We start from the raw sequence: 17,849 nt of genomic DNA, 5'->3' as shown, positions 1-17,849 counted from the left end.
CTCTCAGTCCTGATAGGGGGAACTCCAGGGATTTACGCCTGTTCATGCGCAGCCCTGAATAAGTTGTAAACTGGTTCATTAACCTCAGCAATTGCGTTAGAGCCTCACTCGTAGACAGAACATAGAACAATGCAACATCAGCATAGAGCGAGATCAGGTGCTTGCTGTGCCATGCAAAAGGATCCTTAGTGGAGCGCAGACTGCTCGGTGGTGCATGCAATATCGGCCAAACGTGTTGAAATGAGTAATCTAACGAAAAAGTAAAGTATTTTTTTGGGTCAAACATAAGACCACTTGTATAACATACCACACGAAACAACTCCGGAACATAATCCATGATGGGTGACGCATGCCAAAAGGTGTTGTTGGAACATAACGATAGATGGTTTACTTGTTCAGAGTGCTCACTGAGGGGTAGAAGATTATGCGCAGACCTTGCTCATGGAGTATGAGCAAACTGTTCCCAAGCTTTGCTCCTTGAGTGTGTTATATCCAAGCTGGGCTCTCTCCATGGACGGATAGCTTATCTAAGCTGTGCTGACTTCATGTAGGGACATTGTACTCTAGCTGCGCTTGCTGCTTGTACGAACATTTTACTCAAGCTGTGCTCGCTGTGTGTAGCAACGTTGTACCAAAGCTGCGCTTGTGCATGTAGGGGCATTGTACCCAAGCTGCACTCGCTGCATGAGCACCAGTTTCGTTACAGAAGGACACATTCATTTTTGTTAGGCATGGGAGATGAAGTGATTTGCCAACAATCACAGGGTGAGTCGTTGTTGAGACTCGAACCCTGTTCCCCAGCTTCGAGGTCGACTGCTCTAGCCGTAAGCATTGTACCTAAGCTGTGCTCGCTGCATGTAGGGGCATTGTACACAAGCTGTACTCATGCATGGAGTGACATTGTACCCAAGCTGCGCTCATGCATATAGGGGCATCGTACACAAGCTGTAGTCATGCATGGAGTGACATTGTACCCAAGCTGCGCTCATGCATGTAGGGGCATCTTACCCAAGCTGCGCTCATGTGTGTATGGGCATCGTAACCAAGCTGCGCTTGTGCGTGTAGGGGCATTGTACCGAAACTGCACTCGCTGCAAGTAGGGGCATCGTACCCAAGCTGCGCTTGCTACGTGTAGGGTTATCGTACCCAAGATGCGCTCATGCTTGTAGGGGTATCTTATTCATGCTTCAGACGTTCTGTGTAGGGACATCGTACCCAAGCTACGTTTGCTGCATGTAAGGACATGACACTTAAACTGTGCTCCCCAAGCTGCACTTATCCAGTATTTGGGTGTCTTTCATAGATTCACATGCCTGAATCATTCCCCGTCGTCGAGACGGGAGCCTCCGGTACATAAAAAAGTAATGTCCTAAGACATACATAAAGAGAATAGGTCTAAGGGTCTAACCTTAGTAACCTATCTAGGTCCTTATGCAGGAAGGACCAAATAGAGTAGGCTCCAGGGTCCCACCTTGGTAGCCTATCTGTGTCCTTTTGTAAAAAAAAGGACCAAAACAAAAGGAACAACCAATCAGCTACTACCTCCCTCTAGAACCTTCCTGTGAGGAGCCTCAGTCTCTCAGATTTTCTACCGCACGTTGTGCTAGGGAGTCTCCACCTGAGTTCTCCTCAGGAATATCGTATTTTCTCCAAACTTCACAGTTTTTTCGACTTTCTACTATGGCTGACGTCAAGAAAAGAGCACTTTTCCGTCCCTGTGCCTCCTGTGGTAAACTAAGGCTCCACGTGGACGACGAACATGAGGAATGCCTGTATTGCCTCTACCCTCACCACAAGACCATCGACTGCAAGATTTGCCGTAAGTTCTCCGTCAAAACCCAGAAAGACCGGGAAGGGAGACTTCTTATCTGGCTGAACAGGCTCAAAGACAAACCGACCGACCTCATTTCCGAGGGTGGGAGCATGTCGGTCGCCTCACAACTTTCCCTGAAGAGGCCTAGGGCTTCCTCGCCTGGCCACTCAGCGACCCCTCCTAAGAGGTCTAAAAAGGCTTCAGAGGGCAAGCCTGCCGTATCTAGCAAGGACCTTCCTGTCCCTAGGAAGCAACCACTGCTTACGGTGACGACGGCGCAATCGGCGACCACCTCATCGCCTAAAACCGTCTCAACATCGACGACGACGGTATCGACGACGATGGCATCGTCGGCGTCCTCCTCATCGACGACTCTAACCTACTCGTCGTCAGCAGGACGACCGATTTCATCCTCCGCACCGTCGACGACAAGACCGTCGACGAGGACATCGACGACGGCACCGTCGACGAGGGCGTCGACGACAGCACCGTCGACGAAGACGTCGACGACGACACCGTCGACGAAAGTCACACCGTCGACGAAGCCGTCGACGAGGGACACTCCGTCGACGAAGGGCGCTCCGTCGACGGCGGCGCCGACGACGAAGCAGTCGACGAAGGAAACGCTGCTTAAAGCTCCGTCGACGAGAGGGTCGTCGACGGATGCACCGTCGACGAAGACTATACCGACGGCTACTGGTACCTGGAAAGAATCCGAGCTCTTGTCACACGCAATGGACGCTCAGACTTCCCATGTCTCCATTAGGATCACCAAAAGGCAGATCACTCCGGAGATGACCTCACCTAGTAAGGTCCAACAGCTGACACCATCCTGCTTCTTACAGGACCAGGAGCCGGAGGAGGAGGAGGAGTTTACCCAAGCCACTAGTCCTTCCGACCTAATTGTCAAGTGCCAGAGTACGGACGAAGAGCAGGAGGTTGAGGAATCGACCCCTCCAGTAGTGCCTACCCAAGTCCACACCCAGGTGACCCCAATGGTGTGCTTGCCGGCCTCATTGGTTGCAGACTTGAGCTTTCTCGTCCAAGACTACAAACTGCGGTTTCCGCAGAAAGCCACCCCTACTGTCCCACCAACCCCGCAGCCATCTGTGCCCGTTCCTGCACAAGGGACAAGACCTAGGCCCCCTCCACTGGTCCTTCCTAGGACACAGGACCCTGCTCAAGACCCTATCTCGTCCGAGGAAGAGGACAGAGAACATGAAGAAGGGGAAGTCCGAGATGATGATACGGACGTGGATGCGGACCAGGACTATGTTACTCACTCTCCAGCCTCTCCGGAGCCACAATCTTCTGAGTCTCCACCTGCTGATATTGGAGGTTTCCATAACCTCATGGAAAGGGCTGCCAAAAGGTTCCATATGTCAATGGAATCTCAGGAAACTGAATGTTTCCTCTATGACTTTAAAGAACCAACTAAGAAAACTACTAGATCGATTCCGATCATTGATTATCTACTCAAACAGGGCAAGCAGCTCATGCAATCTCCAGCTTCCCTACAGGTAATCGTACCCAAACTGGATAAAAAGTACAGAGCTACGTCTTCAGCTCCAGCATGCCTCACGGGTCACCCCAAGGCGGACTCTGTGGTCACCCAGGCGGCGCAGAAGAACTCGCGTAACCCTGCATCACCTTTATCGACACCACCAGATAAAGAAGGCAGGAAGTTAGATGCAGTTGGGAAACGCTTTTCCACTACCTCTGCGACAACGGTGAAAATTGCCAATTCCATCGCCCTTCTTGGGCGTTACAACCGCCAACTCTGGGCGGACATCGCGCCCTACATTGCCGACCTGCCGGAAGATGCTAAAGCGGAGGCACACTCGCTCCTCCTTGAGGGCCAAACATCGGCCTCAGAACTGATAGACTGCGCCATTGACGTGGCCATGACTGGATTCAGACAGCTGGCGGGAGCCGCTGTCCTGCGACGCCAAGGCTGGCTTAAAGCCACCTCTTTCAGACAGGAGGTCCAGACCAAGATCTTAGATATGCCCTATGATGGCGATCACCTATTCGGCGAGAAGATTGACGAAGCCCTCACTGCAATTAAAAAGGACACTGACACAGCCAGAGCCCTGGGCACTCTGCAATCTCGCACTCAGTCCTTTCGTGCCAACAGGGGGAGGGGACAATCCTCCTATAGAGGATCTTATCAAAACAAGTCCTCTTACTCTTACTCTCAGGGTAAAACGCAATTTCAACAGCGCCAAAACCAGTCGGGACGTCAGTCCTCCTTCAATAAATCGTCCTACAGAGGGAAAGGACAGAAGAGACCAGCAGGCAATCGACAATGACTTTTCCAATTGGCCAGCCCCTCCACCATCGCTTCCCTTGCGACTTGGAGGGAAGCTTTCCTTTTACCTTCAAAACTGGCGGCAAATAACGACAGACCGGTGGGTTCTACAACTCCTTCAATTCGGCCACTCTCTAGAATTCCTCTCAAACCCTCCTCAGACACCACCTGTCAAGCGTCCTCACAGACACCTGCGGCTGCTTCGGCAAGAACTAACATCCATGCTCCAGAAAGGCGCGATAGAAAAAGTTCCACACGCCCAGATGGGGGAGGGCTTCTATTCCCACTTCTTCCTCATCCACAAGAAGGGGAAGAAATGGCGTCCAATTCTCGACTTAAGAGCCCTCAACGTGTTTCTCAAGAAGCAATCGTTTCGAATGGTCACGCTACAGGAGATCCTGGGACTCCTGGAAAAAGGCGATTACATGACATCACTCGACCTACAGGACGCCTATTACCACATCCCTATCCTCAAGGGTCACAGAAAGTTCCTAAGGTTTGCAGTCGCAGGGATACACTACCAATTCCGCGTACTCCCCTTCGGCCTCAAATCTGCTCCAAGGATCTTTACGAAATGCCTTTCTCCGGTCGCAGCCTATCTCCGCCAGCAGGGACACCAGGTCTTCCCTTACCTGGACGACTGGCTGGTAAAAGCTCCGTCGAGAGCAGCCGCAGCTGCATCTTCCAGCGCCTGTCTGCATCTTTTCCGCCGCCTTGGACTGACCCTCAACAGGGAAAAGTCATCCCTGACACCAGCTCGAGTCATCACCTTCCTAGGAGCTACCCTGGACACGGATTGCACGAAGGCCTTTCCATCACAGGAGAGAAAGTCGAAACTCATCTCCTTGGCCAAGTCAGTGGCATCCAAACAGTCTCTGACCGTCCGCCTCTTCAAATCGCTCCTTGGCATGATGTCGTCATGTATCCTTCTCATCCCTCACTGCCGCCTAAAAATGCGCCCCCTTCAGGAAGAACTGTCAAAACAATGGACACAAGCGAAGGGATCCTTCGAGGACCGCTTACGAGTCACTCAACATCTAATCAACAGTCTACAATGGTGGACTTCAGACAAACACCTGTCGCAAGGACTACCGTTCCTGCTTCCGGCGCAACCACATATCATCACCACGGATGCATCCTTGGAGGGCTGGGGTGCAGTCCTACAAGAACTGCAGACCAACGGAAAATGGTCGCCACAGGAGTCCAAGCTCCACATCAACATTCTAGAGCTACGGGCGGTCTTCCTGGCGCTCCAATCGTTCCTCCCGCGCATCAGAAACTCCCCAGTGCTAGTCAGGACGGACAACACCACGACTATGCACTACCTGAACAAACAGGGTGGGACGCGCTCGCTATCTCTCTCTCGAGAATCTCAGAGAGTTTGGAACTGGCTTCTACAACATGGCATCACCCTCAAAGCCGAATACGTTCCAGGCAAGGACAATGTCCTGGCGGACGCCCTCAGCAGAGAACAGTCCCTATCCCACGAATGGGAGTTAGACGAGAGTGCATTGAACCACATCTTCACGAAGTGGGGGACACCACAGATAGACCTCTTCGCCACCAGGGAGAACGCCAGATGCCCAAGCTTCGCAAGCAGGCTTCCCCAACCAGGAACTCTAGGGAATGCATTTTCAATAGCTTGGCAGAACGTGTTTGCTTACGCCTTTCCGCCATTCCCACTGATACCCAGAGTAATCAGGAAAATGAAATCGGAGCCCTGCACTCTAATCCTCATCGCCCCATCCTGGCCGAGGCAGCACTGGTACACGGAGCTCCACCGTCTATCCGTCCACCCACCTCTTCGTCTTCACAGTCACCCAACCCTGCTCACGATGTCTCACGGGCAGGTTCTCCACCCGAACCTGGGCCCTCTGAAATTGTCAGCCTGGCTCCTGACTACCGTGAGTTCAGCCATCTAAACATCCCACAAGAGTGCAAAGATGTCCTGTCCAACGCCAGAGCTAACAGCACAAAAAAGACCTATACTCTCAAGTGGAAACGCTTCTGCATCTGGTGTGAAAAGGAGGGTCTACACCCCTTCCGGGTCACTCCCCAACAACTCCTGCCATACCTTCTACACCTGGCGCACTCAGGCCTGGCCCATGCGTCCATCAAGGTCCACTTGGCAGCGATTTCTAGGTTCACTCGAACTTCTAGGGGCCCCTCTCTGTGGGCGGACAGACTCATTAAGCAATTTCTGAAAGGCCTCTTTAGGTCCTTCCCTAGACCAAAACCTGTCCCTCCAACGTGGCAGCTCAACATAGTTCTTCACCAGCTGATGAAACATCCCTTCGAACCTATCCACAAGTCTGACATAAAATTCCTGTCGTGGAAGACAGCCCTCCTACTTGCTCTGACCTCGGCCAGAAGAGTAGGCGAGCTACAGGCCCTTTCCGTCCAGGACCCATTCCTTCAATTCAAGGAGGACAGAGTCATCCTGCGTACCAACCCACGTTTCATACCCAAAGTCCCTTCGGACTTCCATCTTAATGAGCCGGTGGTTCTTAAATCATTCTTTCCGAACCCATCTACCCCGGCTGAGAGATCACTGCACTCTTTAGACCTTCAAAGATGCCTAAAATTCTATCTTGACAGAACAAGACAATTCAGGAAGTCATCCCAACTCTTTGTCGCATTCAGCAGGCCTAGGAAAGGCATGCCCTTAACTAAACAGAGCATATCACGATGGATCTCCTCAGCCATAACTCTCTGCCACGAGAAGGCAGGAAGACCTCTGGACTCACGGGCCAAAGCCCACTCCACCAGAGCCATGTCTACGTCTGCGGCACTATTTGCTGGAGTGCCACTCCTAGACATATGTAGAGCGGCGACCTGGAAGTCCCCGCATACCTTCACCAGGCACTACTGCTTGGACGCTGAGCTGACGAAAGACGCAGCAGTGGGCAGAGCAGTGCTTCGCCATCTATTCCAGTGAGGTGAGCCCTCCTACTTCCCACCATCCTTGACTGGTATGCACATTTCTTTGTTACTAGATTCTGCATGACATTGTATGCTGTTGTTTTTTTCCTACAGTCACAAATGTTCATTTCTTGCAGTAATATACTGTCTGTATCTTCACAGAATGTGCATATTGTATTGCTTGCTACTCTGATTCAGGCATGTGAATCTATGAAAGACACCCAAATACTGGATAAGAAATGCGTTACTTACCTGTAACTGCAGTTATCCAGTATTAGTGTCTTTCATAGATTCACATGCACCCTCCCGCCTCCCCTGGAAGGACTCACCTCTCTCTACAGGTTTACACCTATCCAACTTGGTGCGTACGAAAATCTGAGAGACTGAGGCTCCTCACAGGAAGGTTCTAGAGGGAGGTAGTAGCTGATTGGTTGTTCCTTTTGTTTTGGTCCTTTTTTTTACAAAAGGACACAGATAGGCTACCAAGGTGGGACCCTGGAGCCTACTCTATTTGGTCCTTCCTGCATAAGGACCTAGATAGGTTACTAAGGTTAGACCCTTAGACCTATTCTCTTTATGTATGTCTTAGGACATTACTTTTTTATGTACCGGAGGCTCCCGTCTCGACGACGGGGAATGATTCAGGCATGTGAATCTATGAAAGACACTAATACTGGATAACTGCAGTTACAGGTAAGTAACGCATTTCTTATGTTTAGAGGCATCTTACTCAAGCCTTGCTTACTGAGTTTGAGATCGTTATCCAAGATATTCATCCTGAGTGTAGAGAGATTATGTACATGTTGGGCTTGCTAAGTGTGAGGGGGATCATGCTGAGACCTTGCTCGCTTTGTGTGGGATCGTACCAGTATGGCGCTCTCTGGGTGTGAGATCGTTTCCACACTCCACTCGCTGAGCGCATCGAGCTGATCATAATTCAACACTTAGTTTGCAGTGGTGATGATGCTCAGGCTGTGCTCACTAAATGTATTAAGATGAGGCGAAGGCCTTGTTTGCTGAGCTGGGGGATGTGGTAAAGCTTAGGCCATGTTCAGCCTGTGTGGGCCTGATCATGCTTTCATTGATCCTTATGAGTGTGAGCTGTTCATACCTGAGCCTGATTATTTTATATATATATATTTATTAATCATGGCACTCATAATGCCCAGGCCTTGCTTGCAGAGTGTGTTGAGAAGATAAAAGTACAGATCGTGTACACTGGGCGTGATGTAATGTCCAAACTGTGCTTTCGGAGACAGAGGAGGTGGTTGTACCAAAGCTGTGAAAACGCATTATGAAATTGTGAATAATACCCACCCGTGATCTCAAAGATGGAGAAGCTCATGCTCCGGTTGATGTCCCAGCCAGTGGTTACCTTTTTAGGTATTGCCTAGCATCGCAGCGCATGTGTTGCCCGGTCTGCGAGATCTATTGTCGTCGGGTTGCTTGTGGAAGTGGGGTGGAAGCTCCGCCTCTGCTTTTCATTGGTGCGTGTCACACTTTATGTTAAACGAGTGCCTTTGACTAGCAGTGAGGCTTTTTGCTCCCCTTCATGTCTCCTTTCCGGCTCCCCCACCGCGACTGGAGATTGTGCACGTGCAAGGCGTGTCTTTCGGTCGCGCACAGCATCTCTTCCGCCTAGTTGCCTTTGGGACTCCTAACAACCAGCCCCACTAATGCGTATCAGTGCCCAATTCAACCCTGCATGTATCTGTAATCTTCATCGCTTCTTTTCGGAATGTGTAACCTGTAATGAGTATGTAGTTTGCAAATACGTAATTCTTTTTTTTTTTTTTGTTTCAAAAAACCTTTATTGATGATTAGCATGGTACATCAGTGTAATAAACAGCAGCAAAGTAGCTGTCAGAGTAACAAAAAAACAGAGCAATGACACCCTCCTGTGTCCTCAATACAATTGTGCATGAAATAGAAAGGAGAAAGAAATAAAGAACAAAAACAACATACTCCCATCCATTAAACAGCTTACTTGCTATGAACAGGCAAGAAAAAGAAAACCTAGTACTGAGATACTGTCAATGGCATAGTAGGCAACAGGCCAATCAAGTGTTCTGACGTAGTACATGTGACTGTAATGGCAAACCCATGTGACGGATACATGGGCAAAAGACAACCCCACTGATAAGCAAGCCAGCACCCTGGCACCCCAATCTCAATTGTAGGACACTCAACATGTTCCCCTAACATCTCCAGCCCCCATGAGTTACTTTAATGAAGTCATTCGGAACCCCAGAGAGGTGACCGCACCGGTGCCGGCGGTGGGGCACAGGGTGAGCCATCGGTAGCATGATCCCCCTCGCTCCTCCTCTTCCGCCCCGTCCTCCTCCTGTCGAAGGAGATAAGCAGTGAGTGAGCCCCAGATTTCTTTTGGCCGTGATCGTATGGGCAACAGTTCTGCATAGGAGTGTATGTGGTCCTGCCAAGTGGACATAGTGTGAATCCAGGATTTGAATTTAGGGGCTCTGCCCCTACCCCATCGGCACGCCACTAGGCGTTTGGCCGAGAGTAAGCCCATAGCCAATAACCTTTAATAGACCGCAGCACTGTCTTGTGTCAGGCCCAACAGGGCCATAAGTGGGCATGGCGCCATCGTGACCCCCAACATATCAGAAAAACCCTCAAAAATCTGTGTCCACTAGTCTGCCACTCTGGGGCAGGTCCATGCCAGATGTATAAAGTCTGCCCCCTCTACCCCGCAGCGTTCACATCGTGTATTGTCCCTGAGGTGAAACCTATGTAGTTTAACAGGGGTATGGTACAGACGGTGAAGAAATTTAAAGTGGATGAGGCGTAGCCGGCTATTGCTTGTGATTCTGTCTGTCTGGGCGCAGCTTAGTTCCCACTGGTCATCCGTTAAGGAAACAGCGAGGTCAGCATCCCAGGCCTGTCTGGCTCACAAAGTGTGAGCAGATGGGGCGCTCTGCATATGTTTATACAAGAGGGATATGACTTGTCGGTGGGGGCTCCTGTTGCATTAAGGCTGGAAGGGGTGCGAAGGTGTCCGGCTCATCGGGAAAAGCAGGGGTAATAGCTCTGATACTTTGCCTGAGCTGTGTATATAAGAATGTGTCCATTGTTGTGCGTGTGTGTGTTCCGAAAACCAGCTCAAGGGAGCAAAAGTGGCCCCCGGTGTAAAGGTCCCCCCAGGTGTGATATTGCAGCCTAGTTAGCATTCTGCGGCATATCTCCTCGCATGCCACCTGCAATCTAGAATCGTTCGATATAGACAGCCTAGGGGAGTACAAAAACGGGGGGTTCCCCAGGACTCGAGCGAGTTGCTGCCATGCTGTCGACAGTGGATGGGTCCTTTTCCCTCTTTTTCACTGGTGTAAACTGATAGCCTGCCGGAGGTGTCGGTCCATGTAGCCATCTTCCACTGCCAGGTGGGCCATGTATGGTGGAGGGTGAGTCCAGAACGCAGCGAAGTGGGCTTGTGCGCAATAGTAACAATGTTCAAAATTGGGAACTTCATATCCACCGTGGTGATATGGGAGCATCAATGTATCTAGGCTAAGTCACGCCTGTTTCCCTCCCCATTTAAGCCGTGTATGTTGGGTCCTAAGTGTGCGGAATTAAAACCTCCCTGGGTGGTATGGGATATTAGTGAACAAGTACAATAGTTTGGGTAATATCACCATCTTGATAAGAGAGATTCTGCCCACCATGGAAAGTGGCAGATGTAGCCATTTAGTGATGATGTCAGTTATCTTGTCAATGGCCGTCCCATAGTTCACTCTCATCAGTACCTCTTTATCTCTTGAAATTCGAATGCCCAGGTAGTTAAACTCATCAGATTCCCAGAGTAGGGGGTAGTCCAATTGGTGTTGCTGTGTGTTATCAGTAAGGCAGACTTGAACCAGTTAATTTTTACGCCAGAAATTCTGCCGAATTTTGTGATTTCGCGCAGAACGGGGTTTAGGTTTTCCTGAGGTTTATGCACATATAATGTCATATCGTCCCCGTAGAGGGAAATGAACAGTTGCCTGGCTGGGTAGATCAGTGCTCTATGATTGTGATGTTGTCTAAGTTTTGCAGCTAAAGGCTCAATGGCCAGGGCAAAGAGGATTGGGGATAAGGGGTATCCCTGCCTGGTGCCTCTGAAAATATTAAAGGGGGGAGATCTGGCCCCGTTCAGCAGCACCGTCGCTGTCGGCCAACAGTATAGCAGTCGTATCCAGTGCAGGAAGGCAGGAGGCATTCCCATGTACTCCAATGTCCCCAACAAGTAGTCGAACGCCTTAGTGGCGTCAAGGAACACCGCCACTGCCTCGCTGGTAGGATCGATATCCTGTAGTACGGCAGCTAGGGTTCTAAGGTTGTGCAATGTGGAGCGATTGGGTATAAAACCCGCCTGATCGGGCAAAACCAGCCGCTCCATCAATAGGTTAAGGCGGGTCGCTAGGAGTTTCGCCAATATTTTGGTGTCACAATTTAATAAGGACAGGGGGAGAGATGAATCACACAGTACTGGGGATTTCCCTGGTTTGAGCGGTGAGGTTATAAGGGCCTCTCTCATAGTCTTGGGCATGCATCCTTCTTCTAGTGCCACATAAAACACTTCTTTTAGGATAGGGGCTAATAATTGAGCGTAGGTTTTGTAAAATTCAATAGGGAGTCCATCGGACCCTGGGGCCTGTCCCGACTTCATATGCATAATAGCATCCGTGATCTCGTCAAGTTCTAGGTCTAGGGTAAGGAATTTTCACTGGGTATCACCCAGCCAGGCAAGTGCAGTGTCCTCAAAGTAGGCAGGTAAAGCGAGTGGGGTGCCTCTTTGGGAGGAATAAAGCGTGCTATAGTGTTCCCTAAAAGTACTGAGTAGGTCGTGGAGATTCCTGTGGGAGTAAATGCCACCCCTCGCTTGACCAGTATGGCCACTCCTTTAGAATAACTGGAGTTAGACGAGAAGCACCGGTGGGAGGCCCATCTCGAGGCGAATTGAGGGAGTTTCTTGTAGAAGGGCAATGTTGATATCATGCCTGTCCAAGTACCCAAGCACTCACCTGCGCTTCCTAGAGTCATTGAGACCACGCACATTCCACGATGTCACCTTAAAATTTTGAGTGTTGCTTGCCTTATCTAATGACTCCATTACAAAAAAGATCAGCATTGTAACATACATTGTTAATCCTTATTGCCTGTACTTTGTGCAGCGCATCCATCTTAATACATCCCCCTCCACCCACGCCGGCTCCTTCAACTTGCCGGGTATGCTAGGCCCACCCTCCCCTCTTATTTGTCTCCTCGCCATCATAACAGTCAATCCGAACTTTAACTGGGGGATCACCTGTTATGGGAGTCACTAGGGGCCCCAACATGCCTCCTCTTCACCCCTATTACACCCACCTGCCACACGCCGAATGGGTGAGTAGCTTCTGTGGGGTGGGGAAGAGTGACCGGGCAGACCTAGTTACATTTGAAATGTCAGTAGGTATACATCACCAGTTCGGAGTTGTTGATCCGCTGTGCCAGTATCATGACCGCCTTTATTCGCAGCCGCAAGACTTAGACAGTTCATTCCGGTTGGGACATCGGTGACAGTGATCTGGAGCGGTCACGTGTCGTTGCCCCCCGGATGCCGCCCTGCGATTCTTCTTGAGGTAGTCCTCCGCCTGCTGGGGGTTGGTAAAGTAATGTTGACGTCCGCGATGTGTGATCTTTAGCTTCTCAGGGTACATCATGGCGTACGGTATCTCTTGTTGTTGGAGTTTTTTCTTCACAGTGGCAAATTTCCGTCTAGTTTCTTGTACCGTTTGGGTGAAGTCTGGAAAGAAAGCTAGTGTAGTATTTTCGTAGTGTACCTGACATTTTTCGCGTGCCAGCTGAGGACCGTATCCCTGTCACAGTAGTTTAGGAAACACATGATAATAGGGCGAGGTGTAGCCTCCGGGGTCGGACGCACAGCCAGTGACCATGTGTGCCGAGAAGGAGTCTCTGCCAAATTGATCTATGATCAGTTTTTCCATAAAGTCCTCCATGCTGCCTGTATTTGTTGATTCGACCAGGCCCAAAACGCGAACGTTGTTCCTCCTTAATCGGGCCTCCAAACCCTCGTTCTTGTCCGCGAATATTTTTAGGAGTTTATCCATTTGAAGCACCCGTTCTCTGTTCGCTGCAGCATTATCCTCCAGTCCCGACACCCTGGTCTCAGCTTCTGTAAGTCTCTGGTCGTGTTGTTCGAGTTTGTTCACCACTGTGTCCATTCTTGCATTCATTTCGTCCATCTTGGCATCAATGGATGACAGGCTCTGCTTCATGCTCAGAAGAAGGGACTTCCAGTCCTCCTCTTGGCTGTCTGTAGCGTCCGGGTTGGTACACTCCGCGGTGCTGGTACTCGGCGCTCTGCGAGACTCTAACATGAGTTTTGCTTGTTTGGCATTGTTGCGCCCCATGATGATCACCCTCTGCAAGGTTAGGGGTCAATCCTTCGCCAGTGGGGGTCCGCATCTTATGATATCTCAGCCTACCTATAGCAGCGTCAATGGTTCAGGGTTCCCAAGATGGTGGATCTGTACTAGGGTGTATGTAAGCCAGTGTGAACTGTCACAAGGCTGTAGGGCACTGCGGGTGAGTGCTGTCGCAATTCAGGCCCCGTGCCTGCAAGGTATATGTGAGCAAGCTTCGCAGTCCCCAGTCTCCCCCTGCACCGCACACGGGGGGGTCCCAGCTCATCTGTTTTCCCGGTTTAGTATTGCCACAGTGTGCAGTGATTGCACTCACAGCGGTCTCGACCCCTTTCTCGTGTTTGGCAGTATTAGTTGCTCCCAGGGCCAAGGTATGCAGCACCTTATCAGGTCTTCAATGTGCTCTGGAAGATGCACACTATCGCTCTTAAAATGGCGGTAATCCCTACAAATAAGCAATTCTCACCACAAGTAACAGTTGTAGCTATACCGATTGTCTTCTACTACGAGGGTACCCAGAATTTCTTATGTAACGTTCATAAAAGTGTACAAATAAATATAGCGCGAACTCAACGCAAAGACATTCATTCCCCCTTTCGAATTCGGCAACTCTGGCTAATACGCCACAGTACTGAACTGAAAGTACTTAAAAACGTTTCCCATAAAATTACACAAACTAAAACGCTTGTGGATTTACAGAGAGCAACCATTCATGGTGTATGAAGTGCCAAATTTGTTTGGGATTTGAAAATGTGACTACAGTTTGGAGCACATACGAGTCACTGCAACACCCTCTGACAAGGGTTGCTGCTGAGACTGGATTGCTTCCGGTTGGACTTAGTGCTTCACTTCCGCTTCCACCGTTAGCAGTAGCAGCACAGGTACCGGATGCGGGTACCAGCAGCCTATGTGTCCGGGCCTTACAATCACCCGCTGCAGCGGCATCCATTGCCCATGCCCCCGTAATGCAATCCCTCCTTTGCCTCCCAGCCGGAGCCTCCGCAGCCAGGAGCGTCAGGGTCATTCTGGACCAGTTATCACTGCGGGGGGGGGGGGGGGGGGGGGGGGAGGGGCGTTCTGTAATCCACCTCCTTGACTCCTCAGCGTCACAAGGTCAAGGTGCTGAGTACAACCACGGGTATATTTGACAGGGCGCAAGCGAGTTCACACACTGGCAGATGTGCATGTGCTTCTTATGACTGTATATACACAGACATCCTGCTCTGTTTGTCATTCTGATGCTTGGTTCTGTAACACATTGTGCCTGACCGTAATATGGCCGCTAGACCAAGCTCCTCCCTCCGCCTTGGCTATCATCATGTGATACACGTGTCCTGTCCTAAAGAGTCTTCCCCGCCCAACAGTGAAGTTAATGTCACCTTGTGTAAGATGGATCTCTTTGGTGCAGGTGTCTTAGTTGACTTGCTGCCTGTTGTAGACTTCTTCCAAAAGTAATTGAATAGAGACATTTGCAGTCATGACGGGTCGCTCTCAACTGGATGAATATGTGTTGGATAAAATAAGAATGTTATACAAACAGGAAACTTCAGACAAAATGTTTACATTTGCCCAAATTAAAGGCTGTCGCTAACGCTCATTCATATTCTCATCAGCATTTTCAATGTATCACTAGGCTGTTTCTGTATTCTATAATATCTTGTATAGGGTGGTATGTTTGATCCACTGCTTTTCAATTAGCTTTGGTGCTTTGCAGTTGCGGCCTCTGAAGGCATTTTAAAGGGTTGTTTTAGATGGGAGTGAAAATAGGTGGAGCAAAAACACATTGGCTTAAATGTTAGTTGCTTTGGGCTCGATTTCCAACTTCTAAGACAATGTGAGCAATCCTCAGAAATGTTGTCTGTGCCTATTAATAACCAATTGTTTCTCTTTTGAATTTGTGAGAATTTAAGCTATTGTCATTAACAATGCCAGTAGCTCAAACTCTCCTAAATGCGAGACCTGTGGCATTGCAAATGCTTTTCATGCAGTACCGGCAAGGGCCGAGCTGCAGCGAGAAGACTTCAGGGTTTGATAAAGTAATGTCAATGAGCTGACGGCCCACTCGCTTGACGTTTGCTTCTTTTTGACCAGGAAGCGCAAGTGGGATGAGGATGACTTTGAGGAGGACATGGAGGAGGACTACGATGATGAACTGGATGAAGGGCTTGTGATGGATACTGGCAAGCCTGGCAAGGGACCAGTTCTTGACCTCAAACAGACGCCGCAGCTTTACAGGAGCGATGCACCAAGGCCGTCCGGCGGGCTGGAGCGTCTCTCATCTGGGCTTCCTCCTCTGGGACACTCTCAGCTCGCTCCTCAAGCTCAAGACCATGGGGACTGGACATACGAAGAGCAGTTTAAACAGGTATGTGTCCAATCTATGCAGGGGGACAGTACTTAGGGGTGTGTGTGCGCTGTTAGCTGCACTAGAGTCGAGTATGACGGAGGATTGACAGGGTTTCTTCTGATCGCCAGAGTCATGTTTCCTAATACGACAACTGCGGCGAGTGCATAGGATGACTGGTGACGTAGGACAGGAGTGTAGTTGAATGGGATCAGTAGCATGAATTTATAGTTGGAGAATTTGATGTTTGGGAGACGCAGTTGTTAGGAAGAGTAGGGTACAGTGGTATGAGTGGGGTGAGTTGTAGTGAGGCTGCAGGTGAGAGGGCGGTGTAAGGTAAGCTGTCATTGATGTACAGTGTGCAAGACTGCAGAGTGAGTAGGAGAAGACGTCCAATGCTGGAATTTAGGCTGATGGTGTTGCTCACAAGGGGAGTGAATGGAAGGATCTGGGATTTAGATGTTTCGTGGTGAGTTGTAGCTCCAGGGATGTTTGCTGATAAAGAGGTATAAACTGTTGGGGGATGTAAGAGTCTGAAAATGGATGTTAAGGAAAGTGCTGGTTGAGGTTCGGTGTAAGGTTGGGGATTACCTTCTGCCTTGCAAGTGCCGAGGTGCAGTGACCGGTTTGCTGGTCTAGTTCTGAGAAGGTGGTGGTGCCTACTTTGTGTATCTCATTTTTGACCTGGCTAAAAGATCACCAGGTTGGAAATTCAAATCAGGTGTTTGTTAAGCGCGACTACTCACCCGTAAGGGTCTCAAGGCGCTGGGGGTGTGGGTGGGGTGGGGGGGGGGTTCGCAGGTTTCAGTCCATCAAGAAGAGAGTCTGTCGAGGCGCAGGTGAAACCTGCGGGTGGAGGTGGGCCTCGAACAACAACACTTGAGAGTGCAGGGGCTCGAGGGAAGGCCTCACTTAATGGTGGAGCTGCGAGAGAGGGAGAGCAATTTCACTGACAATGAGTTTGTGGTCTTGGTGCCTTCATTTTGTGCAAAGAGCTGTGGTTGCTGTGCCCTGGGGACTGTCTCTGGTCCTGTGGTGATGGCCAGGGGGACCTCTGTCCAAGTGAAGGAAGCCTGCTAGGGTCTTTGTCAGAGGGTGCCTGTGATTCTGGATTGCGGTACGCTTTGCTGGTGCAAACCCCACCCCACTCTGCTCGTTGTTTGTGATTCACACGCTGTGGCCTGGGAATGGTTGTCTCTTCCTCTAGGCACTAGCTGTGTTGTTGTTGGGAGTCTTGCACCACTGCAAGTTTTTATTTACCTGCCTCGGGTGCAGTGTGTGGAAACGCACAGATAATAGTTCTACCTACTGCAGAGGGATACGTCCGCTTTGTGGTGATGGTTGGGGAGGTGTCATGTTTTCAGGCAGAGGTGCTGAAAGGTTTTGGGCCACTACTTCCATATTTCTACTGCAGCCTTTCCACTCTCTTCATTGCTGTCACGTTTTTTTTTTCTTTTCTGTGTAATTAAACTGGATTGTTGTGGTTACCGAGATTCGACTGCCTCGGTGGGTGTTGACGCTCTTTGCTCTCCCAGGTAGAGTAGCATTAACATGGCTTCCCGATCTTAGGGCGCAATTTAAAAATAGGTCTGGTTATCCTCCGCTAGGCAACTGAGGTGTTTTTTTTATCTCCTTCGACTTGGTGGAGGTACGGACAGCCAAATTTAGAAATGTCTTTTGGGCCGAGTGACATTTGTAGCATTCACAGGAGCCGTCGTCAAACCGGTTCCTATCAATGCTTTGCAAGCTTGTTGCACGGCTCTGTCAAACATGATGGGGCTGTACGGCAAAGTTATCCCCCAAAAATATTTTCAAAAAGAAAACCCAGAGTGTTTTTTATCAAATTTTTTTTTTAAAACAGTCCCCTGTACCCCCCTTGCCCCATGGGAATCCTCCCGCATGGCAAGGTGGGGGGTGCATTTCTATGTTTTTAGGTCTTGCAGAGAGACCTATTGCAGTCAAACCAGAAAGCTGAGTTCACGATGCGGATTTGTAGAAGTGCACGTGCTCGTGAACACGCTTCTATCCCCCTGCCTT

General features: G+C 50.0%; 1 protein-coding gene across 1 annotated transcript in view; it reads left to right on the top strand.

Annotated features, from left to right (window-relative positions):
- ARID3A (AT-rich interaction domain 3A) overlaps positions 1–17,849 on the top strand; it is a 201,293-nt gene that overhangs the window by 20,465 nt on the left and 162,979 nt on the right. Inside the window, exon 3 of the mRNA XM_086946719.1 lies at positions 15,560–15,833. Within this exon, the coding sequence (XP_086802845.1) occupies positions 15,560–15,833 (274 nt within the window). The remainder of the gene's footprint in view (positions 1–15,559; positions 15,834–17,849) is intronic.

The sequence above is a fragment of the Lissotriton vulgaris genome, chromosome 12 (assembly GCF_964263255.1).
Source record: "Lissotriton vulgaris chromosome 12, aLisVul1.2, whole genome shotgun sequence".
NCBI lineage: Eukaryota > Metazoa > Chordata > Amphibia > Caudata > Salamandridae > Lissotriton > Lissotriton vulgaris.
Note: the sequence above shows the minus strand (reverse complement) of the source record. Positions and strands in the feature narration are given on the sequence as shown.